Here is a 27,620-nt window from a genome sequence, read left to right on the forward strand (position 1 = left end):
AGAGACAGATCTTCAGCCACAATGGCCGGAAGTAGGCTATGTCAAACTTCTCCAGATCTCCCACATGGGTAGTAGTGGCCCAAGTGCTTGGACATATTTTGCTGCTTTTCCCCGGCATTAGCAAGGAGCTGGATCAGAAGTAACAGCAGCCAAGACTCCAATCAGCACTCATACGATTCTGGCATTATAGCTGGCTTCTTAACTCGCTATATCACAATGCCAGACCACAAACTTCCCTTTTTGCTTCAGCCACTATTACATGGGTTTTCTATGACATGCAGCTAAACATGTTTCTGACATTTCCATGATTAAATATGCAAACCATACACATAAAAATGACTAAATGTCAAAAGAGACATGTAAAAAATTAATTTCTCAGCATTACAGAAAACCAAGAAGTCTAAGAATCAGACCTCCCGGCCTGTAGCAACACTGCTCCCTGTACTATAGGAATCTGCCCTCAGCTTCTCACATCAGCAATATTCCCATGGGCGCAAACAAGGCCAGCAGAAGACAAACATACCCTACAGGAAGGCAAATACAAGGTACTGTGAAAATCAAGGAAAACGGGGAGGTTTTGCCACTCAGTCTTGGTGTCTCTATTCTGAACTAGCCTGAGAGGTCATAAGGACAATCCAATGCTCTTCATTTTCCCTATTCCTGCTTCTACTTCAATATTCATATCAGAAAACAAAAGATCCTAAAATAGCTCCCAGAATTTCCTCACAAATAATGCCATCTCCCATTTTAAATCTTTAGAATTATCTCCATCAAGAGCCCACTACTCTAGAGAGTGTTTTAATAAGTTATAAAGGCTTATAAAAAATAACAACTTCTTTCCAACTTAAGTAATCTTCATATATAGTTATAGATAGAAAATGTTATATTTACAGAGACATTTATTATAATATTTCAATGTGAATTAAAAACAAATAGCAGAATTTATAAACACATCAAGTAGAAAAATGAAAGCTAAACGTTGAGAACACAACTTTTGATATTAATAGTGTTTACTACTCTACAAATTTATACTAAATGCTTATCATACAGTAACACAGTAATATGTACTTCCTGACAAAAGAAAAATCAATACATGTATTCAAGATTTGAATTGCATGCCTCCTGGATGAGAAAGCTCAATTGAACCAAAGCTATAACTCAATAAAAGTGTGCAGTTAATGTTTTTCATTTCCAATCATTGATGTCCTACTTCCTGTAGAATTGACTAAAGCCCATTACACAGTGCTCCCAAAAGAAAACACTGATGAGGTAAAAGACGATTTGTCTTGTACTTTCATATTTCATATCTATTTTAAACATTACTTTTTAATCTTTTTTTTACCATAGTACAAACAACATCAAATGAATGGAAAATATAACACTATAACTTTGTGCACTCTTAACACCCCCCACCAAACAATTCATATAAGAGTTATCCCCAAAGTCATATATTAATGGGGTTAAGATTGGGGTTAAGATGGTAAAAACTTAATCAGACAATGGTGTATGTGGTGGTGCAGGGCACCGTATAAAGTGATTAGATTAGTGTTTAGGGTGGGCTCCCCATGACTGAATCCTGGAGGAAAAGAAAGATCTCTCTCTCTCTCTCTCTCACACACACACACACACACACACACACACACACCTCTCACCCTGTTTAGTTCCACATCACCTGAGGACTCTGCCAGCAAAAAAAGCCCTTTTCAGAAGAGGTCTCTAGACCTTGCATCTGCAGAATAATAAGCTAACAGAAAGAAACTGATTAACAAAGTGATGTTAGGTCTACATGGTGGAATTGCACATGATCCAGCGCAATCTTCTTTTAGAGGAATACTCAAGACAAGGGGAAATGCTTCCAGTTCATCTTTTTATCAGTCATAGTCCTGCCAGGAACACAGGACACACTCACAAGGAGTAAGAGTGACTATTTGCAAAGCTGTGGGCAAGGAAACAAAAGGCAGATAATGATGGACCTGAGGGCTACTAACAATGGGGAGTCACTGCCATTACCACTCCTACACCTGAAAGGGCTGAGAGGGAACAGTAGACCTGAACAAAATTACACTTAGTTCTGAGGGAGGGGGCCTAAGGTAGGAACTATGGATTTATTGGAGGAATAGTTATCTCTTCCAGTCTGCTGCCTGGTAAGGAAATATTTGAGAAATAAATATCTCAATCTTCTATCCTCCCATCATCTGACCTCTAATCAGTGTCTTTCACTGGCAGAATCAACTCTGAGGAAGTTTTCTATTGCAGTGAGCCTCTCAGAACACAGCTGAATAGAGGAGAGTGGAGTACGGTGCTGAGGGAGAAAACAGCACACTCAGCACTCTGTTTAGTGAAAAAGACAGTATTATAATTCCAAATTGGTAAGTATTTGTATTCCATGAATCATGATACCTAGCAAACAAATTTTGAAATTTGCACACAGGATTGACTGTTGTGGAGGACTCCTGTAGCAGTACCTGTGGGTAAAAAGGGATGCAAGAATGGCAGAGGAAGAAGGTGAACTATAATGAAACAGAGGCCTCTGCTGTACTGGGCCTTTACTTCATGTAGCCAGAATGAACTGCTTTGGCTCACTTGCTAGTCAGTGCTTGATTAATGGATAAACACCTATGTCTACTTGTGAGTTCTGCCTAAGATATACTTTTATCATTATCGGTCCCAACTGTCTGGATTTGATTTGGGTACATCTCTAGAAGGGTCAGGTGCTGGAACCTTGGTCCCATTGTGGATGTGTTGAGAGGTGGGGAAACATTTATAAGATGGGGCCTAGCACTAAGTGCTAGGACTACTGTACTCTGAGAGGATTAGCATTGTTTTTGTGGGGCCTCAGCTAGCTCCTATAAAAATGAATTTTTATTTAAAAAAAAAAAAGCAAGCAAGCCTGATCTCTCAATCACTCTATTTTTCTGTCTTACCTGTGAACTTTTTCACATGCACTTATATACACAATTATGATATCTGCCATTGTTATGTAGCTAGAATGTTCTCACTACAGCTAAGCAGATGCTGGTACCCTGCTCATGAATTTCTAGTTAGTGTGTTAAATTCATCTCTTATTAATACATTACCCAGCCTCAAGCATTTTGCTGTAACAACAGATTAAGACATTCAGCAGCTAGTTTGTGAGATGACAGCTAACCACATTGCCTCAAACCTCACTGGTAGCTAAAGAATCTAAGCATTATGCATGTCTAAACTGCTTTGGGCTCAATTTACAATATGTACTGCACTAACCAGGCCAAATCCAGAGGATATCAAAACACTGGATATAATTCTTATCTTCCAAAAACAATCTATTAATTCAAAATTAAATTAGAGGAGTATGACAGGGAGTGATACCAGCATTCTCTAAGGAAATGGTATTTGAGCTAAGGCCTAAAGGACAAGAGAGAGACAGCGATGTGAAGGTAAGGATATCCCAGGTAAAACCTCAAAGAGACTACACAGACTCAAATCTTATGGAATAAGAAGACAACCAACAATGGGAGAGTAATGAAAGCACATATATGTGTGTGTGTGTATGTATGAGTACACACACATACACATGTATATATAAACATATACACAGACACACACACACCCATGGCTCTACAGCCACTGGGGACAAAAGGATTTTTCTGAAACCAGTGACAGCATCTGAAATGGGCAATGTAAAAGCATCAGAAGGGAACACAGCCTGAGAGACTCTCTTTTCACACACTTCTTCTAAAAGCATCGGAACAAACTATGTGAGTGAATGGAAATCAGTTAAGGCAACATGGAAATTTTACAGCATCCAAGACCCATGAGCTATAAAATGTAAGTACAGGAGCTAAGAAATTACTGAGGTTCAACTTGTCGCATCTTCTCCCAAACGCAGTCCTGATACAGAAGTTACTTTACTTACCACGCTGTGGGTTACCTACACTGTTGTTAAACACCAGTCGGCCTGATCAAGAATTTAGGGAAAAAAAGAAATTCTACCCAGGCCATCACTTCAGTTGTTACCAATGTGTTCAGAATTAGTGTGATCACACTAAAGAGCTTCAAAGATTTTTCTTGAAACATCTGACTTTTGTGTTATTCCTCTGCAAGCACTTATGTAATATATTTTAATGACCATGGTTAGAGAGAATATGAATTCCTAAAACCAATATTCCAATTAGAACAGGAAAAATCCACAATTTTGAAGAAAAGCAAGCTTCTCAAAAGAAAAGAAATGTAATTAGCATTGTATTAAGTACTGAAAAGCTGGTTTTAACTTGTTTCCTAAGAAACCAAAAATAGAACTGACAAGTACTATTTCCAAAGAAGATTAGATATACTTACTCTATTATTAAATTCCTCAGCTCAAAATTTTTCGAATCGCTAATTTAAGGAATGAAAAAGCTCTCACATGAAAAAACTGCTTCCCTCATTAATTTTGTTTATGATGCTTCCACTAATAAAAACTGATCTTCACACAAAAAAGGAAAAATCAGCTCTCAAACAGGTTAATAATGTATATAAAGCAACCAGAATCACAGTGTAGTTCTGATATATACACAAAATACACCAAAACAGGCAACATAATAATAAATTCGTGGACATAGCAGCTTGTTTGTAACTAAAGTTACTTAATAAGAAAGGTGCACATTCAGTCACTAGGAACTGCAACACTTAGCAGTCTTTGATAAAATTTACTTATTCTACCACATATGTTTAGTACTGAGAGGAAGCATCGGATGGGGTTCCTGTGTTTCTTTTTTGGGCAGTTTTATGTTCTTCAAAGGCTCCCATTCAGGGTGGGAGCATGCAGTCACGAAGGAAAGCCAGCAAGAATCTCTGGAAATGCACAATCAACCAAAAGTTTCATGTTCAGCCTTGTACACTCCCACCAACACCATCAAAGAGCTACTGGAAGAAAGGCAATTCAAAGATAACCACAAAACACCCACTTAAAGATATTGGCTCATGATCAGTCACTTAACACACAGAAGATACATGCAAGAGGAGGCAGAGGAGTATGAAATAGAGCCTTTCAAATTATCTTGGCAGGCTCTCAATACAACCAACTGCTCCAGTAAAACAAACAAACAAATAAATAAATAAATAGGATGGGTCTGGCATTCCCACCCCCACCCTGGCTGGAGCTGTACTTCAGAGCAGCGGTGAGGAGATGATTATCAGGGCAGTGAAGAGTTCCTAAACCCTGCAGTCAGATCTGCAAGGCCGCTATCCCCTGCCACCTTAGACTGCATCCAGTGTTCCATTCCAGGGGTTCCAGAACTTAAGAAGGGTCAAGATATCCAGACTGCAATCATATCCTTCCTCCTTCTGCCTACTAGAATGCAAATCTTTCCCTCTCAAATTCCCACTATTTGGGGAAACCATGTCATAATCCTCGCCCTCAAGACTTCATAGTCTAGCTGGAGATATGAACATTTATTCCATGATACAAATATTTTATTAATCAAATCTGTTGTAATAATATTTGGGATAAAAATGTTCCTATTGCCTGGAACTGGCAACCAAGTAACATTAAGTATCTTCATATTCCCAAAGACTGGAATCAGATCCTTCTTAGAGACTTCCTAGAAGGACGATGAGCAGCTGCATCTGTTCCGAGACTTCTCACTGACTGGCCGTGGAAGGCCTATGAAATCATTTGTTCAGCCCTGCCACAGCCACTGCAGGCAGGACTCGAAATTCAATAAATCCATGGCAGCTTAAATTGATGACTACAAATGTTGTTAAAAATATCCAAATGGCCCTTAGCAGAAAAAAGTCCCTTCCCAACTGCTGACACTTTCAGAGGAGGACAAGCTGAATACACTGAACAAACCGTGTAGGAAAAGGTGCTTCGTGCAGGAAGAGCACTGCAACTCCCTCCTCAACACCCTGGAAGCCTACTGCAAGAAAGAAAGGCCTGCCCAGCTCCTCCTTTTCCATACCCTGGACAATCCTCAAGCCTCTGAAACAAAAGCCTTGGTAAACTGTTTCTCCAAGAGGCAAATTTATTTAGGGATGTTACACCTTCCTGCTGTTTCCTTGTCATAAGTGAACTAAACTTTGCTCTAAGTATCCACTTCTTTTTTTTTTTTTTTGTTAAAGATTTATTTCATTTTTATTGGAAAGTTAGAGATACACAGATGGAGGAGAGACAGAGAGGAAGATCTCTGTCCACTGATATACTCCCCAAGTGGCTGCAACAGCCACAGCTGAGTCGATCTGAAGTCAGGAGCCAGGAACCTCCTCCAGGTCTCCCACACAGGTACAGGGTCCCAAGTTTTTGGGCAGTCCTCAACCACCCTACCAGGCCACAAGTAGGGAGCTGGTTGGGAAGCAGGGTCGTCAGGATTAGATCTTGATGCATGCAAGGTAAGGATGCTAGCCACTAGGCCAATGCACTGGGCCCCAAGTAATCATTTCTTAAAGCTGACTATTGAAAGAAACTCCAAATGTATTTCTTGTGTCTGCTAACAGTGTACATCTGCAAGGGCACTATTGTAAGTACCACATTCCTAGGAAGCACACTACCACATTACACAATTCAAAAACAGAAAAGCCAGGCCAGTGTTACAGCATAGCAGGTAAGGCCACTGCTTGTGAAGCCAGCAGCTCCTGACTACTGCCTTCAGCCTGGCTTAGCCCTGGACTGTGGCCATCTGGAGACTGAAATAGCAGATGGGAGATTCACTCTCTCTCTCCCTGTGCCCCTCTTTCTCTCCCTTCTCCATACCAATACCCCCTATAACTCTCAAAATAAATAAATAAATAAATAAACCTTTTAAAACATCAATTTACAGAAATAAAAAGGCACTATTTTTCTTTAGAGAAAATCTTTTCCTGGGTGGTATTTTTTCAAAAATGTTGTCTAGATTAACACAGATAAATCCTATAGGTTGAGAACTGTTTATCAAGTATTCTGCAGTGAGTACAAGTACAGGTGGTTACTGATCAGAAGTTAAAAACCAATGCGGGCTGAAACAAGGTTCTCATGGACTTGTAGCAAGTGTCAAACAAGGTAGCCTAGTGCCTAAATCCTTGCCTTGCATGCACCAGGATCCCATGTGGGTACCACTTCATGTCCTGGCTCCTCTACTCCCCTTCCAGATCCCTGCCTGTGGCCTGAGCAGTAGAAGACGGCCCACAGCTTGGAACCCTGCACCCACATGGGAGACCCACAAGAGACTCTGGGCTCCTGGCTTCAGATCGGCTCAGTTCTGGCCATTGTGGCCGCCGAGTGGACCAACAGATGTAAGATCTTTCTTTGACTCTTCTTCTCTCTGTAAACCTGATTTTCTAATAAAAATAAAATAAAATATTTTATTAAAAAAACAGATGTAACAAAGAAACAATGCAGAAGGACACAAAACTCAACAATATTTTGGCCATTTGTTGCTGGCACAAGTGACATGAGGTATGTTAACTGGCCCAGAAAAATTCAGTACTAATATTATGGACTAGAGTCATCAAAAAACTTGCAATGTCTCCTAACAGCTTCTAATTTGAAGGTGTAAGGAAAGTGATAACAAAGCATGAACAAAACAGTTCAGAAAAACTACCACTGAACCTGGTTAAACTATGAAAATTACAGGAAAAGCATGCTTTACAAACACTAGAATATCAAAAATGGGTCTTGGGCTCATCTTACCACTGTTTCCTCATGGTTGTCCTATTATATGACATTTACGAGTAAGCATGCAACAATAATTTTGCTTCTTCAACTCTCAGCTATTCAGAAAACAGCAATCAATAATATTTTATTTTTAATAAAGATAACAGCCAATTAAAGTTTTACCTATAATAAAATATCCTATACAGTACTGGTGTTTTATCATCCATTTTACTTCTCTTCAAGAAATATTTTATATTCACTTTTATAGCTCTTCCTTCTTATTGAGTCTTAGTTTAATTTAATGATCACCACCAAAAACATTTCAGGGGCCACCACAGAGGCACAGTTGGTATCAACATCCCACATGGGCAGTGGTTCTAATCCCAGCTTCTCCACTAACAATCCAGCTCCCTTTATGGCCTGGGTAAGGGTGGAGCATAATCCATGTTCCTGGGCTGCTGCACCCACATGGATGACCCAGTGTAGGCTCCTGGCTTCAGAATAGCTCAGTGCTGGCCACTGCAGCCATTTGGGAAGTGATCAGCAGATGGAAGACCTTCTATTATTCCTCTCACTTTGTAAAGCCTGCCTTTCAAATAAAATAATTAAATCTTGGAGAGGAAAAAAAAGTAACTCTGCAGCTATCTACCAATAATTAACTCCACTGTTACTTATTTAATTATTATCCTAACAATCTCTCTAAAATTATTTTTAAATGCTTTCATTGGTAATGTCCAGTAAGCTATGATTATTAATCCATGTTGCTTGTTTTGTTCATACTAGATGTGACACATGATTCTTGCTTGGAGGATGTTCTGATGGAGTCAACATGCAAAGTGAAATACAAGCCATCGGCAAAATACAGAAATGAGGCTGGCATTGTGGCAGCACAGGTTAAACTGCTGCTTCAGACACCAGCATCCTCTACTGAAGTGTTAATTCAAGTCATGGCTGATCAGCTTCCCAGAGCTCACTGCTAATGGGCCTGAGAAAGCAATAGAATGTTGCACAAGTTTCTGAATCCTGGCTTTGTCCTGGCTCAGACTTGACTGTTCTGAGACACTTTACATTGAGTGTGAACCAGTGGATGAAAAACACCAAGCCTGCTCGCTCACTCTCTCTCTCTCTCTGTGTCTGTCTCTCCACTCCCTCACCACGCCGGTTGCTCTGTATTTTAAATAAATTAATATTTTTGCAATACCAACATAAGTAGAGATCCAAGATGATTGAATAGGAAAAAGGATGTGCTGATGCTGACCACAGGAAGGTTATGAAAGAAGAGGAGAAGAACTGCATTCATAAAAGACAGTTGGAGAGAAGTCGGGCTTGGAAATTCTACCAAATGAAGAGAGATGGAGGGCAAGAAGAACATTACAATCATGCAGCAAAGAAGAAGGAATCACTGGCAACTCCTGTGCCAATAGCTGAAGGGATACCCTCCCCCCCTTTTTTTTGAGCAAGGCATGTGGAAAGCAGAAGGGAGAAAACATCATCAAAATAAGAAAGTTTGGATGCTATGACCAAACCATGTGACCCTATCATACTCTGCCCCCCATTGTCAATACAGGAGATCTACTATACTGCACTTGGGTGTCATCCATTTGCCCCATGTCCAAACACTGCCCAAACTCCCTGGCCCCATCCAGCACACTTCTGAATAGTCTCGGAAGCAGAAGATACACCACCAAGCCACAGGGGAATACCTGAAAGATAAAATCCCCCAGAAGAGAAAATATTTGCACATATGCCTAGAAATATGAGAGGGAGAGACAGTAAGCTGGCCATTTGGAGAAGGTAGGTGTAGCTGAGAGTACAGAGAGCTTTGGGACGGGAACAGAGAGAGCAAAGACCTGGAAAAGGAAAATCACTGGGTGAGGTGACTGAAACACCCAGGAGTCCACCAGAGGGAGGCGGGAGCCACACAGACGAGAAACCATCCAGGGTTGCAGCCGACAGCCCAGGAAATTGAGTGCACAGAGCTATAGGAAAGCACTTCAAGCTGCAGGAAAAAAGCCTGCTGTAAATGGAACGTTCTCCAGGATTGACCACATGATAGGTCACAAAACAAGCCTCACCAACATTAAAAAAAAAAAATAAAATCATACCATGCATCTTCTCAGACCACCATGAGTGAAGCTAGAGATCAATGAATCAAAATACATGGTGAGCTGTCCCCGTGCCTGCCCGAGGTCCTGAGGCTGGTCCCTTCCTGGTAACACTGAGAGAGGAAATCTGGAGAACAGGGTGGGCCCGGGCCCCACTTGCCACCAACATAGTGTGGTGGATGAGATTGGGAATGGGCGACCTTGGGATCTCGGGGGTAAAACTTCCAGCAGCCTGTTGGCTGCTGGCAGGTCCCAGGTCAGGTCTGTCTCCATGCTCAGAGCCCTGATTGCGGCCACCGCAAACACGTGGTGAGCTGTCCCTGGGGCCTGCCCCAGTTCCAGAGGCTACTCCCTTCCTGGTGAGTACACTAAGATGGGAATTCAGAAGAACAGAGCAGGCCCCGGTCCCACCTGCCACCAACATTGTTAGGTGGATGGGATTGGGAGGGGGTGCCAGGCTTTGCCTGCTGGCCGCTAGGCTATGAGCTCTGAGGTTTTAGGGCTATGAATTGCTGCTTAGGTATCTCCATGTTGAGCCCACTGTGCTTCTAGATTGCAAATCAATCCAAAAACTCCCAAAGATAGAGTAACTTTTCCTTTGAAGGTAAGCAAGGGTACTGAGACCTGATGGTTTGGAGGAGAGGGACCAGATGATCTTTATGGGTCAGACTGATATGCCAGCCTCCTTTGAGTAGAACCTGTTAACACCGAACAATGCTGACCACTGTACACCAGTCCGTGCAAAAGCTATGGTTGGGGGCTTGTCTAGCATGACCATATCTTAGTACCTGACAGAATGATGGATCAGGAGACGGGTCACATTAGACAGGGTCATGACATGTAAGACAAAAAAAGAGAAGAAAGGAAAGGGGAAGGAAAGGAAAAAGAAAAGAGGAAAGGAAAAGAAATTAGAAAAAAATCAAAATAGTATTTGAGATTTATGGGATACTATGAAATGACCAGACATGTGTTTCTTAGGAGTTCCTGAAGGTGCAAAGACACAATGGAATAGAAAGGCTATTCAGGAAAATACTAGCCAAAAAAAATCCTAAATTTGGAGAAACCTAGGGACATCCTAGTATATGAAGTATAATGTAACTATTACACCTAGTAAATTTAACACTAAATTCTTTTTTTATTTTGAGGTTTCTTTTTTTTCTAAAGATTTATTTTGATAGCAAAGTAAGATATATAGAGAGGAGTAGAGACAGAAAGAAAGATATTCCATCCGATGATTCACTTTCCTAAAACACTAAATTCTAAGTCTTCTTTAATATCCAGACTACTATATTCCAATTTCCCAGTGCCCCTACCTCAAATGCCTGTTGGTTTATTTACCAAATTGATTTAAAAAAATGAGTAACTATATTTGCTACACAATTATAGAAAAAATATTACAACCATGAAATCTAGATGTGGACATTCACTATGCTATTACATAACTTTCTATGTATCTGAAATTTATTATGTTTAAAAGAATTGCATCATTATATCTGAATATATACACATATAAATATATATATTTATATATAGAAATAGAAGGAATATCTATTGCATGTTATTGCCTTGTCTAGTTCAGTGCTGTAACAATGATACAGAAATGACATTTATCAAATTTCTCAGTTGATGAGCTGGTGGGAATAGTGTTTGATAACTCAATCAAGACCCAAAAATATTTTGACAAGATCTTGTGACAAAATGAGGAGAGTCATACTTTGCATGTATTTTGCAGGAGATTCTCTCTCCAGAAGTCATGGCAATTTCATGTCCAGTAAAGGCTGTGATGCCAGCATCCCATGTGGGGGTCAGTTTGTAAACAGGCTGTTTCATTTCCAATTCAGCTCCACGCTGATGGCCTGGAAAAGGCAACAGAGGAAGGTCCAAGTGTTTGGGTCCGTGCATCTTTATGAAAGACAGGAACATAAAGTTCCTGACTCCTGGCTTCAGCCTGGCTTAGCCCTGGCCATTCAGCCATTTAGGAAATGACCCAACAGACGGAAGATTTCTGTTTATCTCTTTTTCTCTCAGTAATTAACAAATCTCAAAAAATGGAAATACAGAGGTTATTTGAGCAACAAAATGCCACACTACCAGCATGCAGAGATGGAAAAATAGTAAGTCCTTTCCACAGGATTATTCTGAATCCACCTCCCCATTTCTTGCTTCCTATTTTTTTTTAAGATTTATTTTTATTTTTATGGGAAAGGTAGATATACAGAGAGGAGGAGAGATAAAGAGGAAGATCTTCTGTCTGATGATTCATATTCCCCAAGTGACTGCAATGGCTGGTGCTGTGCCGATCCGAAGCCAGGAGCCAGGAACTTCTTCCAGGTCTCCCACGAGGGTGCAGGGTCCCAAGATTTTTGGGCCATCCTCTACTGCTTTCCCAGGACACAAGCAGGGAGCTGGATGGGAAGTGGAGGTGCCGGGACTATAACTGGTACCCATTTGGGAAGACTTTAGCTGCTAGGTCACTGCACCAGGCCCCTCTTGTTTCCTATTTTAAGTATCTTCTGGGTTCCCCTGTCCATTTCCCCCCAATTTCCTTAAGACACAAAATGCTTTACTCCTCTCTCTTTCCCAATGCTATGGATGACATATAGGAGATACAAATATTCATGGAGTTAATGAATCCCTATTCAACATTCAGGTAAAAAGCATTTGCTAGACTGTATCAGATATTTTATGTAGCTGCCAGGATACTCCCAAGGGAACATCATGGACAATCAAATGTACACATGCTAATGTCCTTGCTGTCAATAACTGAGGATGCACCCACATATAGACAGTAAAATAAGACTGGCCCAACGAAATCTGCACAAATCTAGCCCTGGCTCACTTTTAAAACCTCTTTGAGAAAAGAAGTCAAGCTCCATGCAGTAAGAACTATTACCAAACAACATTCCTAGTACACCGTAATCCATGTTATATGTCTCAGGGGCAACTGCTCAGTTCCCCTCTTCACTGAATATTCTAATTCTACCTGCTTCCTAAAGCCAAAATCAGATTCTATATTCTCAAACTCCTCAGCCATCAGCTGGTCTTTGTTTTGTGAAGTTTTGCCATGCTTTATGGAGTATTTTATTTGTTTCATGAATACTTGTTACATTTTCCTCAATAAATTATAATATTTTTATAAAAGGATGAAGGAATTTATCATTACCCCTAAACTACCATGTTACACCTGGCAGATGCTCAATAAGCAATAAACAATCAATAAATAATTCAAACATTTATGAACTACTTTTTACCTAAAATTATTTTATCTGAAAATGTCCTCAAAACTTCAGGGTTTTTTTCCCAGCTATATAATGTGTGAAGGAATTAGTTTCTCACATAAAAAATAATGCCATCCTTAATTATACTTGCTGTTAATTACATCAAAGGATTTCAGAGACTGAACCTGGCAAGCAATACCCTCTTGCAGTAAGACTGAGTCATTTTAAACTAGAGAGAGCTACAATGAGTCACTTTGAAAAGACAGCTTTGTTTCAGGAACACATGTTTTTCACTGTGACTGGAAAGGAAAAGCTGATCTGAGGAATACTAAGCCAAAAGGTTAGATATAAATCCTAGCTAACTTTTATATCATGCATGGGTATAATCTTAACTATAAGCTACTTGGCTGGTGAATATCTTTACTGCTCAAAATATGATATCTGAACAGGTATAATACATATTAGTTGGGAGCTTTTTTAAAAATGATGACTGTCAGGTTGCATCTGAAACTTAGTGAATGCACTTCTGCCTTTAACAAAATCCCTGATGACTTGAGAAGAACCCTAAACAAACCCAACATGGGTTCAAATCATAGCAGAGAAGATATTTTTCAATACAGCTTGTGACACTATTTCAAGACAAGTTATTAAACTCCAAACCCAGGTTTTGTTTTAGGGTAAAAGTCCTGATAATCTGCATTTCTAGCAAACTTATAATACCAATGGTGATCACGCTTGCGTAGATCCACATCACCAACTCATACCATGTAAAACAACACGCAAGGCAGGCATTGTGTGGGTTAAGCCATCGTTTGCATTGCTGGAATCCCATATTCCATATGTGTGCTGTTGGCAATCCTGGCTGCTCCACCTCAGATCCAACCTACGATACTGTGCCTTGGAAAGCAGCAGAAGACAATCCAAGTACCTGAGCCCTTCCCACCCATGTGCAAAACCAGGAAGCAGCACCTGGCTCCTGGCTTCAATCATTTATTTATTTTTATTGAAAAGGCAGATTTATAGAGAGAAGAAGAAACAGAAAGATCTTCCATCTGCTGGTTCACTGCCCAAGTGGCCCCAACGGCCAGAGCTGAGCCAATCTGAAGCCAGGGGCCAGAAGCTTCTTCTGGATCTCGCACACAAGTGGGTCCCAAGGCTTTAGGCCTTCCTCAACTGCCTTTCCAGACCACAAGCAGGGAGATGGATGGGAAGTGGTACAGCTATGACTTGAACCAGCACCCATATAGAATCCCAGGACTTAGGAGGGAGGATTAGCTAATTGAGCCACTGCACTAGGCCCAAAAAAATAGACCTTTTAAGAAAATAAAATAATTGATGTGGAGAGGAATGTAATAAACATGTATATGCATATACTCATCTAAAAGAACTACGTAAGAGTGACTAGCATACTGAGAATTGCAGATACAATGCATGATGCATCTCTACTCTTCAATAAACAATGAACTCCTGAAGAAATTGTTAAAGATATCTTGACAAGAGGATGTCTATACCTACAATGTCATGATGCATTTAAGTAGAAGAATCATGGACTTGTGACTGTCACTGAAGGACTATACTCAGTGGAAGGAGGATAAAGTTGGAAGGGAGGGAGAGGAAAGTTTTGAACCTATGGAAATGTTTTATGAAAGATACAACTTTTTTTAAAAGGGGAAAGGAAAATAACACGCCTCCATGTATACTCCCCCCAAAAAGAATATTGAACTAGTAAAAAGCAAAAGAAGTGGCAGCAAACTGTTTTATTTATAAGAAGGTGGCTGTTAATGCTCCTTTGTACATAATAGTGCAAAAACAGCTGAAGTAAACACGATGGCAACAGTTGTATTGTCAGTAGCGACTTTCTCTAAAGACATCATCCACTAAGGGACACTCAAGTTACTGAAATTCAATTTCAACACCAAAATTTACCTGAAACAAGGACTATGGGAAACATATTCTTTTGTTAAGTATCACAAAATACTAGTAAAATTTAAGGTATTTGAAAATAACTCTGATGTGCAGGTTTGGATTTGTTTTAACAATGAAATACAAGTTTTTATTTGGTTCTGAAGCAAGGAGAATAGGAGAACTGAGAAATGTTAACAACACTTATAAATTTTAAGCAAATTTTATTTTAAAAGATCCCAAAATAGCTCTCTATTAAAAAAATACTCAAAATAACAGTTTGAAAAACCAAAGAGCTCCACCTAGAGCTTTAAAAAAAATTCTTGTTACTTATACACACATAGATGTTAAATTAATATTTATCTGTATCTTACCTATATAATTGTCATTAACATTGAAATATTTTTGCCAAGTCTTTACAGAAGGGCCCAGCATGATGACTCATTGAATAAATCCTCACATTGCAAGCACCAAGATCCCATATGGGTGCCAATTCATGTCCAGGCTACTCCACTACCATCTAGCTCCCTGCTTGTGTCCTGGGAAAGCAGTAGAGAATGACCCAAAACCTGGGACCCTGCACTAGTCTGGGAGACTCAGAAGAAGCTCCTGACTCCTGGCTTTGGTTTGGATTGGATTGGCTCAGCTCTTGTCAATATAGCCATTTGGGGAATGAACCAGATGATGAAGGATTTTTCTCTCCATCTCTCCTCCTCTCCGTAATTCTGTCTTTCTAATAAAGAATAAATCTTTTTTTAAAAAAGTATTTACAGAAATTATAACTTTTTAAAGAGTGAAACATGTTAACAAAAAAATAAAATTTTTTCAATGCTGTGACTTCTTCTTGTAAATATTTGGCAATTATATCTGTCACTGTGAATGATTATCTCTGAAAAATCATTAGGAAGTCAAGATAGTGTTTAGAGCACCCCGAAAAGGAGAGTTCACAAGACTTACCTAGGACATGTAGTTCTTACCTGAACTTGCTACATGGCCTACAGCAACTCCTCTCCCAATACTGACTTATCTGATCTGTAATAGCAGTTGCACAGGCTGCACACTGTGACTCCCCCAGAAGTGCTGGAAATACTTTGATGCATGAACCACCCTGGAGATACTGATTTAGCTGTTCTGCCAGGGGCTTTAGCAGCCTTGCAAAAATTCACCAGGTAATTCTAACATAGAGATTAGATGCACCAGGTTGGAATTTTTTTTTTATCCCAAACTGTCTTTTACCTTGAGTCTCTGAATGATTCTCAAGCTTTAGTACAAGTCAACTTGAGGACTTACTAAAACACAGGTAGCTGGACCCTACTCTCAGAGCCCAAGAATTTGCATTTCTAACAAGTTGCCAGGAAATGTTGATGCTACTGAGCCAAGATCATACTTTGAAAATCAATGTTCTAGAGGAGATCAAAATTACATTTGCCAAAACTTACCAAATGATTCTTACCCTCCCTTACGGAACCAAAATAGGATGTGTTTAATTAACCTCCCTGATTGCAATTTCTCTTCTTGCATTTCTTAGCCCACACCACCAATAGGGTTAATGTTCTAATCCACAAAATTCTACTGTCATTTTCAACTTAAGCATTTCATTGACTCCCCACTGCTGAGAGAAGAAAGGGAAAATTAGCATGCAACTGTTTTCACAGTTTGACCCCAATCTGTCTTTCTAGGCTTAGTTTCTAACGGTCCTTGTCATCTAAGTTCCATTCACTTGTCCCCAAATGCACTATTAATGCTCTTTCAGTGTCATGCCTTTCTACTTGATAGATACTTCTCCCAGAATGCCCTTATTTCATACCTTCTTTCTGACACACTTGTCACCAATTTTTTAGTCCAGTAGATAGTTTGCTAGGCTTTGGGGATTGAAGGACGAACACACACAAACATACAATGTCTGCCTTTAAGGAGCTTACCATCTTGAGAAGTGTAGTGCACACTGCTGATTGCTCTCACACAAGTATTACTATCCCTCCTTCTTAGGAGTGTCTAGAAAAGCTAACTTGCCTAGCAACAGTCAGCATCACATCCATGGAAGTGTGCCACAGACAGGCTTCTGGCAGTCTGTTTTCCAGATAAAAATGAAGAGTCCAAGGCCTTCAGCCTAGAGTTGGGTGTGATGGGGACACACCCAACTTGAAATGGGGACACCCATCCTACAAACGCGAAGAAAAATATAAGGAAAATCCTATACACTGAGTCCTGACAGTGATGATCAGCTGAACAAAGGCCAATGGCCAACAATCTTTAACCTCCTTTGCATTAGAAAAGAACAGATTCCCATTTGCTGTAACCACCAATTCACTAGATATTCTGTAACTTAGAGATAAAGGTAGTATTAAGTGAAAGAGAGTTACACAACTCATTCCTAACAGCGGTGCTAAGTGATGTAAAGAAGCAGAGTATGCAGTAAGAGCCTATTAATCACGTGAGTGAGGGACAATCAGCAAGTCTAGGAGAAGACCTTCTGCAAAAATCCTGAGGGAAAGCATGAGGAAAAACTGAAAGGCAAGAGGAAAATAGGAAAAAATAAACTGGAATTGTTGGCATGGGGCTTGGGTAGGGCAGGCAAGGCCACAGCACCCACCAGTGCACAAGAGCCAGGCCTGAGGTGGGATGGCCTGGGCCAGGCCACAATACCTACTGGCTCACATGAGAGCCAGGTTTGGAGCCAACCTGGTAGGGGGTTCTTGAGGGTTGCCCTAACCAAGCCAAGGAACCCACCTTAAGCATCAGAGTTGATTCTGGGGGCCAACTTGACTGTGCCACTGCACCTGCCTGCCCTCATGGAAACTGAAGCTGGGGACCTGTCAGATGATGTGGAGGGGCTTCACAGCCAGGCACATGCACCCTCTAGACTGACAGCAAAGGACTGGCAGCAGTGTAGACCAGGCCACAGCACTTACCAGAGCATAAAAGAACCAGGGGCGGGGCAGGTAAGGTGGTCGGATCAGGAGGGGCTCTCTGAATCACAGTGCTTTATATTAGCAGGATACTGATTTCAGGGAACATACCATTGGCATGTGGTCCAGCTGCACAGCACACGCTGCAAGACCAAGCCACCTCCATTGCTGACTCCCATACAAGGATGAAGAACACACCAGAAGCACATGAAAGACAAGACAGTCTGTCCCTCAAATCCAAGAGGACATCTCAAATATCTTGTCAAAGAATAGAAAGAAAAGCAAGTGGTACAATACTTTAAGCCATATTTTTTTTAAAAAAACACCTAAGCCTGTAGACACTCTGAGGTAGACGTGGACAACCAACAGACCACAGCACTTACACAGAGAGAACAATGAAGAGCCCCTGTGAGGACAAATTAAATAGGTCACCTTTTACATAATGAAGCAAACAACATCCTAGGACAAGGCCTGGTGCGATAGCATAGTGGTTAAAGTTCTCACCTTGCATGCGCCAGGATCCCATATGGTTGCCAGTTCTAATCCTAGTGGCCCTGCTTCCCATGCAGCTCCCTTCTTGGCCTGGAAAAGCAGTTGAGAATAGCCCAAAGCCTTGGGACCCTGTACCTGTGTGGGAGACCTGGAAGAAGCTCCTGGCCATTGCAGCCACTTGGGGAGTGAACCATCAGATGGGAGATATTCCTCTCTGTCTCTCCTCCTCTCTGTATATCTGCCTTTCCAATAAAAATAAATAAATAAATCTTTAAAAAAAATCTTGAGACAATCAAGATGATGCAGCAGACACAGTCAAAGTCCCTGAAGGTAAAGCCTCTGGACAGCATAAAGATCCACTTGATGAGGGTCAGAATTGGGACAACTATACAGCATGCCTAGGGCCATAAGCCAGAAGTCATACCTCCCCCCAAGTCAATCTTATCCACATACCACCCAAGTATCTGGATATGCTTCCCCCACCAATGTCCCTGAGGCAGCATCAAAAGACCACCTCCAGCCCCTGGTACCAATGTCATCGGACAACAAAGAGCAGCGCATCGTCTTCCCCGTCCCATCTCTCCCAATGCTAACACAGGAGGGAAGGCGGAAATGTTTCCCTCACCTCCCCCTGACCCTCTCCATCTCAACCAGTGGTCCACATGGGTCTGCAATCCCCTCAAACTTTTTAATGAACTTCTAAAAATTAAATTTTTAAAAATGCTGGCATCTGATAATAAGGAAAAGTAAAGCCTATAGTTGGTTTTCCTATTGTTTTTAGGATCCCTATACACAATGCACCCTATTAACTGCTTCAGGCAGATGTTTCCAACACCTGCCCAGGATCACAGCTGTACACTGTTTCCTCTAGTTGCACTGCTCTTCCTGGTTTGTGCCCTAGCGCCTACTTGACACAGTACACCTTTCAGCACAGCACTGCTCCCTTCCACAAGAACCTACTTATTCCCTTCACAGGACTTACTGTTATCTAAAAACACCTAGCTTAGGGACTGGCATTGTTTTGGCAGTGGCTTAGGCCACTACCTTCGATGCTGACACCCATATCAGAATATCACATACTGGGACACTAGTTCACCTGGCTGCTCCACTTCCAATCCTTGCTATAGCACCTGGGAGGGCAATGAAAGATGGCCTGAAGGCTTGGGTGCTGCCACAGTCTTGCCTGGCTCTAGCCCTTTCAACCACCTGGGAAGTGAACCAGAGGATGATGAGTCTTCCTTTTTCTGTCTCTTCCTCTCTCTGTAACTCTGCATTTCAAATAAGTAAATCTTCCTTAAAAGGTAGTTTATGGGAGCTAGCTCATGTCCTAGCTGCTCCATTTCCAATGCAGCTCCCTACCAATGGACTGGAAAAGCAGTAGAACATGGTCCAAGGAATTAGACCCCACCACCAAGTGGGTCAGTGGATGGTTCACTCTTCTCTCTCTCCCTCTGTCTCTCTTTTTCACTGTAACTCTACCTTTCCAATAAATAAATAACCTTTTTTAAAAAAAAATTCAATTCATACATAGTTTGTTTATTGAGGGTCTCTCTACATCAGATAAGTAACCTTACCACTTGGTCACTACTGAATGCCAGCACTTAGAACAATGCTTTGTACATCTTAATGGTGACTGAACAGCCAGAATAGCAATGGCTAAATTATAGTTTATCCATTTAATGGAACTTCTGCAACAATTTAAAACAACATTTACTGCCACCAAAAGACACCCATAATACACCATAGTATGATCTTTTTAAAACCACAGAACAATATGTAAAGTATAATCTCACCTTAATAACTGATAGAGATAAATCAACTACATGGGTATATAAAGTTGGTTTCTAATAAGAGTACAGGTATTTTTAACATACACATTTTTTATAAACATAAGGAAATGTATAGGATTATGGTATTAGGGAAAACAGAAGAATTTACATCCTCTACTTCATATACTCCTATCTGATTTGAATCTTTGGAACAACCATGTAAATCTAATATAAATTTTAAAACATTACCACATATCAAGCCTTTAAAAACCTGAGATAGTGGGCCAGTGTCCTGGGGAGAGGAGGCTGTGCCTGGACTCCTGTATTTGGCCAAGGTAAGGGAAGACATGGAGAAATAGTGATTCCTCACAAGTGAGGCCTGAGAATAACAAAGATGAAAGTTCACATTTATCCTCTCCTGAAAAGGTAGGTGGCTTCTCCCACACAGCTGTGGTGTTTGGCCAAAGGAGCCCACAGGCCTGTGTTCCATTTACTCCTCCCAGCCTCCAGTCACCCCACCCCAACTCATCCCACTAAGCCTGTGCCAGCAGCCCCTAACTCCTCCCCTCAAAAAAACAAAGAAAACTGAGATGTATTTGATAAAACATGTTCACATTCTTATATTGTAGGTTACCCTTAAAATTATATTAAAAAGCATATTTTACTTACAATAGCAATTTTCAAAAAATTAGTTTCATAATTGATAAAACTTGGAAGCGACCAATATATCCTTCAATAAATGAATAAACTGTGACACATCTATACAATGGAATATTACATAGCACTAAAAAGAAATTCAACTTATTAAAAGACATGGAGGAATCTTACAGGCATATTTCTAAGTCAAAGAAGCCAAATCAAAAATACTACACACTATGTGATTACAACTATGAGGCATTCTAGAAAATGCAGTACCATGGAGACTACAAAAACTTCAGTAGCTGCCAGGGGTTAATGCAAAGAGAATGAGAGATAAAAACACTCAGGTACTTTCGGGATTTTACTCAAGAGATCTGCAGTATAATTTAAAAATAATAAACAAATAAAAGACTACAGAAAGCAGGCGAAATTATGAAATTAAAAAAAAGAAGACTATTTATACATGGGGCACTTTTCTTAAAATAGTAATCATAAACTTCATAAAGCATATTTTCATTGACAGTAAAAATAAAATTACAATTAGATAAGCAAGGTACCTGTACAATATAAAGGAGATGGTACTCGAAGCACTTTGAAGAACCATCCTGAGTCACTATGCTGCAGCTCTAAAACTTGGAGCCCTGGAAATCTCTGGACCTTGGGCATTTCCCTTAGATAGGCAGAGGCGCTAGAGAGCAAATTCATGTACACTGGAGAGTGACACAATCCCCTTCCAGAGGCCTGCCCACCAAGGAAATCCATTCCCAAACATAGAAATTCCTACTCTTTGGCAGTCCAGATCAACTATCATCTGAGCCCCATATTCTCTGTGAGGCCACAGCTCTGCCCTATTTGATGGCCATGGTCTTCCACAAAAACCACAAGATGACCAACAATTTGAGCTAGCCCAAGCACAGCTGCAACCACACACACTTCACCAAGCAGGCCTAGTTCATGCAGGACAAAATCCAGATGTTGTGTGGCTTTGCCCCATCTGACAGCAACGCCATGGAGCTCCTCAAGGTCTCCAAGGACCAAAGGGCCTTCAAATCATTGAGAAAAGGGTGGGAACATACATTCATACTAAAAGGAAAGAGGAGGAGCTGAGCAGCACCCTGGCCACTGTGAGGAAAGTGGCTCCTACAAAGGGCAGAGCTCCTTCTTGTCTCTTGCCCAAGCCCAGTGCTCTGCTTCTATCCAAGCAGTGGGAGGGAAAGAGGGCCAATCCACAGAACAGGGCCATGGAAATAGGCAGCCAGACGACACTGGAAGTGGCATTTAAATATAACAGTTCATACTCAGCAAAAACATGTATACACACTGAAATTCCACTCCCACCACTGGGAAATTTCTCTGCTAGCCTGTCCAAAAATATTGACTAACTTGTAATACACAAATGAAACACAACCCATAAAAATACTCTTCTAATTGTTCAACAAAACATTAAAATAGACTCATAAACGTTACACACATGTTATCAGTCTTCCTACTCACATGGAATTGACTTTGTCTTCAGGGCCCTGCACTTGGCCTGTAACAGTGCCTTTGCTGGTATTCTTCACCCAGCCAACCACTCCTATCTTCTTGGCTTCACCTTCCGTATACTAGTTACAGGAAGAAACAAGAAAGACAGAATTCATCATCAAAAGTTTGACTTTTGCAGCAAACAGGATTTTGATATTCAGGAAAGGCTAATTAGAAGGTCACATTTTTCCTAAATCACAGTGAATGCCACCAAATTGTGTAGCTTATCTACTGTAACATCCTTACTTGCAAGAACCTTCACTTCAATTCTATCTTTTGTTAAGTTTTACTGTCAGTAAAAAAGGAAAATACACTATGAAAAAAATAACTCATGGGAATGGTTGGAATTACTTCAGAAACAGTTTCTACGATGTGTTTTGGGATTCTTAAAATCAGCTGCATTGTCCTCATGTATTAACACAAAATTATACCATTAAGCTGAGTTGTAAAATGAAAATCAATCCAAGATTTTTAATAACTAAGGAAAAATATCTACTTGTAAACAACAAAGTACCCATAGGCAGAAACACTAAAACATCTTGACATTTCCAACAAAAATGGAGAAAAATAATTCTACTAAAGAATTAGCTAATGAAGACACTAATCTAGATATACTGATTTGCAGAGTTATTAAAAGATTAAAATACTCTTGAGCTATTTGGTTCTGGTGGTTCTGGTTTTAGCACAGAAGTGCTGTAACTACCAATGGGTACATTTACCTCTCCTATTAATAGTACTTCTTACATTTCCCTTTTCCAGCTCAAACTTCAGTTGTGCTATTCTACTGGCAAATGAAAAACAGCTTTTGAATTATTATAACTACATACTACAGAAATTCTTGCAAACGTACTCTTCTAGTACTTTTCAATAGAACTTTTTTTAATTGAAATAAGTTCTTCCTATTCAGAGGTCAATATGATCAAGATGTCTTACTGCACCTCACCAACTGAACAAGGCAACACAGAACAAAATGGTTACAGCTAAGACATAACTAAGATCTTACTACTATATAGTAGATAACACCCATTTTGAGGGATGGGCTATCTCAAAACACAGACACTATTAGGAAGAACACACTGGAATTCCCAGAAGCTGTAAACCAGGGACCGAATCAATAAATCCCAGTTCACTCTAGCCTTTTGCTAGTCAGGGTCAGGCCCCTCCTTGGCTGGCCTGCGTGCCGCAAGATCAGTCTGACCCCAGCATGCTGAAACAATAAACTCTGCTTGCTTTTGCATTATCAAAAATAAATAAATAAATAAATCCCAGTTCAGACAGCAAGTGAAAAATCCACACTACATGTAACTTTCAGGAAGTGTATTTTTAAATACGTACTAACATTTTCTCTTGTTATTATCCCCTACTTAAATAACTATTTAAGTGGCACTTACACTGTATTAGATATAATATCTAAAGATGATGCCCAGTCTAGAAAGGATTGCACAGGTTACATGCAATTATAGTACAATTTACCCAGGGAATTCACAGACTTTAGTACATGTTCTCAGGCGTAGTAGATGTTTCTAGAATCAATCACCTATGGATATTGAGAAATTACTTTATTTCCCTATGGAATTTTCAAAGCACTTTTAATGTAGTAACTATTTCCTTGATACTAAACATCTGTAAGTGTCACCTATTTATTAACAGTATGTCTTATTTGTTTCTATGAGGAATTTTTGTTTAGCCTTTTTAATACTTGTACCCAGTTCCTTACAGGGCTAACCCACAGCAGCAGCTGCGCTAAGTCTGCACAGGCCTAAGCACCCTAAAATTCATGGGCCAATTTTGACACCCACTAAAAGCAGCACCTGGTTTACCACATCTTCACCAGAAAACATTATTGTTTTTTAAAATTGTTTTAAATTAATTAAGAGTTCATTTTTATTCATCTGAAAGTTAGAGAGACAGAATACTTCTACTAACTGCTTTACTTTCCAAATGGCTACAATATCCAGGGCTGGGGTAAGAGCAAAGCCAGTAGTCATAAGTCAATCGATCTCCCACGTGTGGCAGGCACCCATGTACCTGAGCTATCACTTGCTGCCACTCAGGAGATGCACAGCAAGAAGCTAGCACCAAAAGTAGGGCCGAGACTCGCACCAAGGCATTCTAACACAGTAGGTGGGTATCCTGAGCTAGTTCATCTTAATCACTGTGCCAAACATCTCAACTTAAACATCTCAACTTAACTGCAACTGTTTAAAATGTTTTCTAAAAAATGCAAGTTGGCTAAAATCCTCAATTTCCATGCGTCAGGCTCCCATATGGGTGCAGGTTCATGTCCCAGCTGTTCACTTCCCTTCTGGCTGCCTATCACCTGGAAAGACAGTGGAGGACAGCACAAAGCCTTGGGACCCTGCACCTGAGGGGGAGACCTGAAAAAAGCTGCTGGCTCGTGACTTTGGATTGGCTCATCTCTAGCTGTTGTAGCACTTGGGAAGTGAACCAGCAGATGGAAGATCTTTCTCTCTGTCTTTCATTCTTTCTGTAAATCTGGCCTTCCAATGAAAATGGATAAATCTTCAAATACTTAAGGATTCACTACCATCCACTCAACAACATCCAGAGAGAAAGATATAGTCACCTAACATGATCACTCCAAGTAGCTACTTTAGAAGTGCACTGTGGGGCTCAACACAATAGCTCAGTGACTAAATCCTTGTTTTGGACATGCTGGTATCCCACAAGGTCACTGGTTCTTGTCCCAGCTGCTCACTTCCCACCCAGCTCCCTGTTTGTAGCCTGAGAAAGCAGTAGAGGATGGCCCAAAGCCTTGGGACCCTGCACTAGTGTGGGAGATCTGGAAGAAGCTCCTGGCTGCTGGCTTTTGATCAGCTCTACTCCAGCCATTGCAGCCACTTTGGGAGTGAACCAGCACTTAAAAGATCTCTCTGTATCTCCTTCTCTCTGTAAAATCTGCTTTTCCAGTAAAAATAAATCTTTTTTTAAAAAATGAACTGTGGAATAGTAAAGACGCTCCAAATTGCTCCACTTTTCAATCTACTGAGGCCCTCTGAACTTGTCAGAATTCCTGCTCTTACTAAATACTCCAAGGCAGAAAGAAGCAAGCAAGCAAGCAAGCAAACACCAGTTGTATTTCTCACACAGCTGCCTACCTTTATGAACAGGAACACACAATATTCTGTGTCATATCAGGCTGGGCCATCTTCCCCCCCTTTCCCTGTCCTTTCAGCCTGGGTAACATCATCACTCACTCAGTAGTATGACAAAAAAAAAAAAAAAGACAAACAAGATTTTTTTCCTGGTTTCCCCTAAAACTTCTTTGCAACTGTAAGGTGTGGAGGAAAAAGACTAGTGTACACCAAGTACGAATCCTTCATTTCCTGGTCGTGACGCAGTGAGCACGTTGCCAACAAAACGGCCTGGTTTTCTACCAGCCCCTCTACCCTCCTGCAGCTTCCGCTGCCACTGTCAGGATAAGCGTTACCCACAGGCCCACTTTTCAGGTAAAACAGGGTAACAGGTGTTGCCCACAAGTGATTGGAAAGGGACCGGCTGCCTTAAAAGCCAGGGTGACAAGCAGACACACTCAACGAAGCATTTCCCGGCTGAGAGCCCTGAGCAGAGAAGAGCAAACTCCTTCCTGATATCGAGAATCCATAGTCCCGGAAGCCGTGAAAGCATTCTCCGGCTTCTGATACATCCACTAGTCAGTATAGCCCCTGAGTTCCGTAACAGTGCAGTCTCTTGCGGCACCTGACAAATCCACCATGCCCGACTTTCCCTGACAAGGTCCAAGCTGCTTGGGCACCTTGCTTTTGTCCTCAACCTGTGGGCGCTCTGCATTCTGACCAGTCAGTGCAGGCAGAGCATCGTGACTCCTCAGCCCAGAAGCATTCATGAGTCACGGCACTGCAGCCGCCTGCGCATGACCACGCTGGCGGGAAAGAGTCAAATGACTGGCGCCCACCCATATTTAGTCGCCAGGACAAACTGAGCTAGCGACAAACCTTCCAGGACGTTCACTTCCACAAGGGTCTCAGACACAAGCAGGCTTCCCCTGTGGGTCGTCAAGTGATCACTAAAGCACCTGGCACACCTGCCACAGACCACCTGCACCTTCTGGTCACTCTTGTGGTTCGCCCTGCCCACCTGCCAGTCAGTGCCTGAGCTCCCCCAAAAAGAGTATTTTTTTTAAATGGTGACATGGAGTTTTAACTGCTGGTAATCTCAGAACTACTTCCTTGTGCAATGTTTGCATTTTTCCTTTGGCAGTTAGAGGATCTCTTCCATTCAGAACACATAGGAAATCCTGTATTTTTTTTATTCAGTATACCCAACCAAAATGCTCATCAATTCCAACCATCCCCAGAGGGGCACTTATGAAAATCAGGGAAAACATTACAAACTACGAAGGTGGTAATGTTGCTAGCGGACTATCTAGAAAATAATAGTAAACATGTTTTTCTCTTCTAGCTTCTAAAATGTGAACATTCTGTAATTCTGTACTTCCAAATAACTGCCTAATTGAGTCTCAATTCCTTTTTAAGTAATGCTAGTCTTGTTTTGGAAGGCTGTTAACTGGTCCTCATTCATTGTGGATAGCATCCAAAGGAAAATCCCAGAGGGCCAAGTATATGAATCCAGTGGTCACACCCAACCTGCAGTCAGTTCACCGTGACCACTGTGGTCTCAATCCAACAAGGCCTTGTGACCTACTACACCAGATATAAAGACAGCTTTTGCAAAAATTCCAATAATTTCCATTAAATTATATCAGATGGCTGTCAGGCACAGGAAAACATTTAGTTAAAGAAAAAAAAACCCTCTGTGATTAGAAACAGCAGAAAATATGACCAAAAACATCCAGCAGATTGTATTGACTTACCATTCTGAAGCAAACACCTACAGGAAAAAGAAAAAAAGATAAAAAGAAATGTCAGTATGATAATCTTTAAAGAAAGGATATACACTACACCTCTGTACTTTGATAAAAAAAAAATAATAAAATGCTTGGAGTAGCCACATGTGGCACAGTAGTTAAGGTGCCACTTAACAATGCTGGCATCTCATAATGGAGTGCTGGGTTCAGTCCCGACTCCTTGACTTCTGACCCAGCTCTGTGCTCATGCACATTAAAAAGCAGGACAACAGCCCATGTCCTTGAGTCCCCTGCCCTCTGCCACCCAAAGAGGAGGCCCCATGAAGGCTCTTGCTCATGACGCCAGGCTGGTACAGCCCTGGTTGTTGCAGCTGTATGGAGAGTGAATCTACAAAATCAATCTCTCTCTATCTCTCTTTCTTTTCCCCCTCTTCACCCCCACCATGTGATTGTGTGTGTGTCTGCTGCACTGCACTGCCTTTTAAAGACATTTTGAATGCTGATTATGACAGTATATTTAGCATTAATTTTATTTTTAGCTTTTAGAATTTCTTTAAATACAATAACTATATTCAAGTTTAAGTGCAATGAAACATTTCTGGTTTTATATTATTTCTAGTCATAGACC

At 40.9% G+C, this 27,620-nt stretch overlaps 1 protein-coding gene across 2 annotated transcripts in view; it reads right to left on the reverse strand.

Annotated features, from left to right (window-relative positions):
* The window catches only part of ACYP2 (acylphosphatase 2), a 124,444-nt gene that overhangs the window by 81,832 nt on the left and 14,992 nt on the right, over positions 1-27,620 (reverse strand). For both annotated transcript variants that reach the window (XM_040993470.1, XM_040993469.1), the window contains exons 2-3: positions 26,999-27,015; positions 22,117-22,226 (exon numbers count right to left, since the gene is read on the reverse strand). In XM_040993470.1, the coding sequence (XP_040849404.1) occupies positions 22,117-22,226; positions 26,999-27,015 (127 nt within the window). The remainder of the gene's footprint in view (positions 1-22,116; positions 22,227-26,998; positions 27,016-27,620) is intronic.

This window comes from Ochotona curzoniae, unplaced genomic scaffold (genome assembly GCF_017591425.1).
Source record: "Ochotona curzoniae isolate NIBS_2020 unplaced genomic scaffold, NIBS_Ocur_1.0 contig_883, whole genome shotgun sequence".
In the NCBI taxonomy this organism is placed as follows: Eukaryota; Metazoa; Chordata; class Mammalia; order Lagomorpha; family Ochotonidae; genus Ochotona; species Ochotona curzoniae.